Raw genomic sequence first — 6546 nt, forward strand, 5'->3', positions numbered from 1 at the left:
ATGGCCAAAAATGACAAGAAATACCCTTAAAAGCCCCAAAATTTACCAAAAAGTTACCCCATAAATGAAAAAAATGACCTTAAACCTACAAATGTAAAAAAATGACAAAAAAAAATCCTATAAAATTTACATTTCTGTAACCAGCAGCTCATATCCGAGATTTATATGTTTAAGAGCATCTCATAGGATACAAGGAAAAAAAGATGACATGTCATCAAAATCCGGGCCCTGCTCATAACCAACGTTTTGGGAACACGAAAGCCTACGATCGTTCTTATGCTGGCCAATTCGGAATATGGAACACTAGTACATGTGGGATTAATTTAATTGTGTATAATTTCGATACTACGTATATCTGTAATTGTTCGTTATGACCACTGAAGAGAATTCAGAAAACAAAAAACATTAATTGCGCATTCCTTCTTGTTCTGGTTAGCATTCCGTTATGTTGGATATGCTGGCGAGAAATTGTTGTAATCATCATGATCGTTCATGATCATCGTGTTGGTGTTTCTGTTTGTTTCACAATTTGTTGCATGTTCGCGCAAAATTATTGTAATTCGAAGTCGATTATCATAAATAGATAATGGTGTGCATTAAGTCAGTGGATGTGTTCAGCCTGATGTCACCCATTGGGGAGATGGTTATGAAAATTTGCCCACAAGGCTTGCATAGTCTCTCTCAGTGTGATAATATACAGGATAAAAATTTTGATCCACAGAAAGGGTAGGAAGAATCTCTCGTGCATTATGTTTCTTTATAATGAAAGCTAGGACAGTATTTCCCGTTTTTTTTTGTGTGTGTGTGTGTGTGGATTAATGACAAGGCCTCTTAGTCTACTTTTCATTGTGTTCTGGGCTTTTCAGTTTGTGTTGTAGAGCAGTGCTGTCCAACGTTCTTATGTACTTGGGCACAATTCACTGATGCCTATAGAGGTGCGGGCGCCGCCACACACTACTACTACTTCTGCTACTACTGCTACCACTGCTACTACTACTACTAATAATAAAATTTTTCGAAAATATTTAACAGTACTCAGACGTTCAAAAATGTCTCTTGTCTTACAATTTGAATTAATATTAAAAATCGGCTCAATTATATGTGGTTATGGAGGGCATCAGAAAAATATACCACGGGCGCCGCGTTGGACAGGCTGTTGTAGAGTGTTACAGTTGTATGCTTACCACATTTCTTGCAAGTACTGTGAAAATATTTTAAGATATATATATATACCTTGACGTTTAGTATTAACTTTTAGAAGAACTGGTGATGTCAGAACTCATATAAGTAAGTAAAGAATACTATAAAGGTAAAATTAACTGAGAACCATGTTATGAAGACAGAGTGGAGCTCCACCATTCTTGACCTCAGCATTAGATGGAAAAGAGTGGTCAGCTTCAAGTGCCCTTGCCACATTACACTCAGAGAAAGAGCCCTTGGTACCCATTGGTTAGGAGGCTGGTTGGACCACAGAGCCAGTCTGAACGCTTTAGAGTAGAGAAAAATCTCTTGCCCCTACCGGGAATTTAACCCCAGCTGTCCAGCCCATAGCATGTAAACTTACATTTTTACAATCTTTCATTCTTGCATAACAATAAGTAAGTGCTCATCAGTAATGTGTGCTCTGCTATTATAAAATCAGAATGGTTATGCACCGACCATAGTCACTGCCATGTTATAGCATTTTTACAATTTCAGAAATATCACCTTCACAGCTTTCTTCGAAAATGTCCTTCTTCATCACCTTTAGAGTAACATTCACTATTATCGATTATTTCTTGATTAATTGATTAATGCTTGGTCAGTTGACCCATAATAAGATACTGTCATAGCATTCCTTCTTGGCCTGTATGTGTTCATACAGCTAGCATCGGTCATCTTTCCTCATCTGCTGGAACTTTTCTTCAAAAAGGGAACATCCAAAGTGGTGGTTCACACAGTGGTGACTATGAATAGTGGGCCTGCTGTCTTTGTGATTTAATGCCATGTAGCCATTGACATTTTGGAGGACTATACTGCCTCCATCATCAGAGCTGGAGAGTAAGAAACCGTCAAGAAGAGCAAGGCCTGTCTGCTTGCTGCTAGTTTCTGGCTTGGCTTACTCTTCAACCTTGAAGATGGAGGTAGTACAGTCCTCTGAAATGTTAGTGGACTTCTACTGGACTACATGGCATTACTCTGAGAGGACAGTACTGTTAAATGGTATGTTTCTAGATGCTATCCATCCCTTCACTTTGGAATGCAAAAGAATATAATTAGAATTATGTTGGGATGCAGAAGGAGGGATTCATGCAGAAACTTATTTAGAGAATTAGAAATCTTACCTCTGGCATCTCAGTACATACTATCTCTTATGCTCTTTGTGATAAGAAACAGAAACAAATTCATAGTAATCGTCCATAATATGTATGTATTGGCCGTCTTGTAGTGCATTCAGTCTCACATGTCACTTCACTACATGTTTCGGCATCACTGTGCCATCCTCAGGTGTGTTATTTACATCAAGCTATTGCATTGCTCACCATCATGTGTCATTTATAAAATTATCTAAAATGCACGCTCTTCACTAACTATAATAAAACTTATATATATTAAAATTTGTTAATATCCATCATCTTACACGTCTTAACTCAAATTCGCGTACTACATCATTCTTCCACTATGGGAGTCGTTCTTCCTATATTTTGTGTATATTGTGTCTTTGTGATATGTCCTTTTTTGGCTGCGAGCGTTGTAATCAGTGCAACAGGACGCTAAAATACAACATTATTAAATTCATAGTAAATTCAGAGATTCATAAAATAAATACCAGACTGAAAAATAATCTCCATCAGCCTCTTGTAATTTTGAGTAAATACCAAAAGGGAGTTTACTGTTTAGGAACAAAGGTCTATAATAATCTACCACAACATATTAAGGATATATCGAGTGACACTAAGAGTTTTGAGGTACAATTGAAACAATTTTTACTATTTACAGGAATATTTTGGTTATAAATATTTTTAAGATGCAAGTAGCTTTACAATTAAAAGAAGACAAGATTGTCAGTCTGTGTTCTGGTTTTTAATAGCTTATTTTAGATATACACAATCCTTATATCACTGTATACTAGTCTTTATTTTAATTTATTATACTATTAATGTATGTTATACAAAACTCATTAATGACATTGTGTTTTAATGATTGAATTTGTAATTAATAGACTCGTATAAAACTGTACAAATTGTATAAGGTTTGTCATTACTTTTACTTCTAAAATTAACTTATTTATTTATTGTATATATTTATCAGTATTTTATTACAAATGTGCATGCTATTGGATGACAACTGTGATTCTTAGTTGTGACTGTAACTAGGACAATCTCCACATCTGCATGAGAATGTACTCTCGACAGGATTTATGGAAGGCAAAAAAAAACCCTCCTCATCCCCCATCCATGTGTTCAGATCTTGGTGGTAAGATGGCAGGTGCATGACAGTGACCATGATTCTTTAAAATATCAACAGACTCTTTCAACTTGCAGTTTGTGCAGTTGTGTGAGGGCATGTAACAGTTTTCATTTTTTACATTTTATACTGAAGAAAAAAAAATCTTTCTGATAGCCATTATCTCTCTCTTGGAGGGATTAGAATAAGGTGTTCTCTCAAACCGAACATTTTGGTAATAGCATTATCTAAAATAATTGCATAATTGACAGTTATATTCAGAATTAGTTTTTCTTTCACCCATTTTTCATAATCACTTATATTCTTCTGGTGGTTATAGTCTTTCTGTAGCCTGTATGTTTGACAAACAGAGCAGTTATAATTTATCTCTGTCCTTAAACAGGGGTGCTAGTAAGTTCTGATCACTCCAAAATTTGTTCATAGCAGGTGAAGATAGCATGTACAACTCATCAACATGAACATTAATACTGCTTTCTTTGATTAATCACTCTCAAGTATGAAATGTTTCTCTTGTGTGTCATGGCTTTCATTAGAATTTTTCTGAGAGATGTACTTTGTGCCTGAAAACCTATCACCACCGCATATTTTTCTTGAAAGCCTGACAGCTGGATTCACTTCACTTTGCAAAAACTATACATTGTTGCCTTAAAAACAATGATGTCACAAACCAGCTTCATCAAATGTTGACATTCCTTTTATGGAGTTTGCAAGGAGGAACTATGTTCCACACCATAAGTGTTTTTTTTTCTTATTATTATTTCATTTTCTCAACAAAATGTGGAGAAGCAACAGTAATTTTAGCTGCTCTTTTATAGGCCTGTTGAACAGACATCGCATGTCCCCTCATTGACTTCATTTTCCATACATTTAAGAGCACTGTAAAGGACATCTCTTATTTGTCTATAGAGTTTCTTATTCTTATGGTTGAGTGTATAGGAAGCACGTTTAAGAAACACTGAATCATAATCACAAAAGTCTCAGAAGGATATTAACAATAAACTGTGACTGTAGATGTACTATTACTAAATAATTTCACCGAAATACTCAGTTGTTATTTTTCTTCTCACAGAAACTTTTAGGAACCGATACCATCTTTGGTATGTGATATAGGCACTTTAAAAATCAAAGTACATATTGGTTGGTCACATGAGGTTGTAAGACAAACCACAAGTAATAGCAGATCTACCTAACTACATAGCATCACTTCCTAGAAGATAATAATCTTCAAGTCATCTTGCAGAGCTTTTTTGTATTGTATTATATTGTATTTTATTTTCATCTGTTTTGCCACATATTAACACTTGGACAAGTCATTCGGCAATACAAATTAACAAAACAAATCTACAAAGTTACAAGCATACTACCAACATTTGTTACAATCATAAGCAGTATATAAATACAACAAAAAAATACACGAACTACTATATACAGCTCATGAATGGCTATGACATCGAAACATAAGTACTTGCACCATCCACTTTTTTATTAAAACTAACAAATTCATTTATCGTATAAAAAGAATGTTTCAATAAAAAGGATGCTAAGTCTTTTTTAAAAGCCAAAAAACCCACAGAGTTCTTTATTTTATTTGGCACCTAACTATACAATTGTATCCCCATATTTACCACACTTTTTTTAAATAATGTATTTCTGCAGAATTGAACATGAAAATCCTGTTTTTTCTTGTATTATAACTATGAATATTTATATTTTGGATCAAATCTGCTTTGTGCTTTTTTATGTAACATAATACCTCTAAGATATACAAAGAAGTGACCATGAGGATGCCATAATCTTTAAAAATTTGCCTACATGACTCTTGTTTACCAAGTCCACTAATTATTTGCAGCACCCTCTTCTGCATTTTAAATACCTTTATACTATCACCCCCCCCCCCTAAAAAATATTATTGCATATATCAGTAACAATTGAAACTTTCCGAAATAAATGCTTCTTAACACATTTGGACTCAAAACTCCTCTTAGCGATTTAATTATATAGGATATTTTACTAATGCTTGTCACCCACCAAAATTAATTATTGAGGGAGAAAAATGTAAAGACAGACAAAATATAGCTGATGCTTTTAATTTATATTTTAATACTACAATGCATAAACAGCCGAGTAACGATATCACCTCAGATCCATCACTAAATAAAGATAAGTTTTTTCATTATTTATCCTCATTATCTATAGGATCCATAAGTAACATTACAAATAAACCTGTAACTGGTAAAGAACTAAAAGATATTATTAAATCTCTTAAAAATAAAAATTCTTGTGGCTATGACAAAGTCTCAATGAAGATAATGAAATCGAGTATGCCTTTCATAATATCGCCTCTTGTTTATATATGTAATAGGTCTGTGTCTACAGGCATATTCCCAGAATGGCTGAAATACTCACAGATACATCCAATATATAAAAAAGGCGAAAAGTCTGAAATATCAAATTATAGACCAATTTCCATACTTACATATTTTTCCAAAATTTTTGAAAAAGTTATCTTCAATAGATTATACACACATGCACTTTTAAATAGTATTTTACCTGTTGAACAGTATGGATTTAGAAAAAATTTGTCTACTGAGACTGCCAATTTTAATTTAATTAATAATATATTACAGGCATTGAATGATAGAAAACTGGTTGGTGGTATTTTTTGTGATCTGACCAAAGCATTTGATAGTGTGAATCATGAGGTTTTGTTGACCAAGTTGGATTTCTATGGTATACGAGGAATATTCTTTAAATTGATTACCTCATACCTGAATAATAGATACCGAAGAGTGGTAATAAAAGATAAAAAATCTGGACAATATTTCTCTGATTGGAAACGGATTAAGTTGGGTGTTTCACAGGGATCAATCCTTGGACCATTATTTTTTTTTATTGTATATAAATGATTTACCAGCTTTAATAAGTGACATATCAAAACCTACTTCATTCGCGGATGATATTAAATTAATATTAACTGCTCCTGATTATAGGCAGCTTAAAGAAAATTTTAATATTGTCTTTGGGAAGATAATGCATTGGTTTCAAGCTAATTCTTTGACCTTGAATGTTAATAAAACACGCTGTATTTATTTTAAAACA

The 6546-nt window shown here is 33.5% G+C and overlaps 1 protein-coding gene across 1 annotated transcript in view; it reads left to right on the forward strand.

Moving 5' to 3' along the window:
• The first annotated feature begins 281 nt into the window (after window positions 1-281).
• Window positions 282-6546, forward strand: part of LOC111864136 (methylated-DNA--protein-cysteine methyltransferase) — an 11663-nt gene continuing 5398 nt past the window's right edge. Inside the window, exon 1 of the mRNA XM_023851179.2 lies at window positions 282-726. Coding sequence (XP_023706947.1) covers window positions 587-726 — 140 coding nt within the window. The 5' untranslated portion in view covers window positions 282-586. The remainder of the gene's footprint in view (window positions 727-6546) is intronic.

The sequence above is a fragment of the Cryptotermes secundus genome, unplaced genomic scaffold (genome assembly GCF_002891405.2).
Source record: "Cryptotermes secundus unplaced genomic scaffold, Csec_1.0 scaffold1256, whole genome shotgun sequence".
NCBI lineage: Eukaryota > Metazoa > Arthropoda > Insecta > Blattodea > Kalotermitidae > Cryptotermes > Cryptotermes secundus.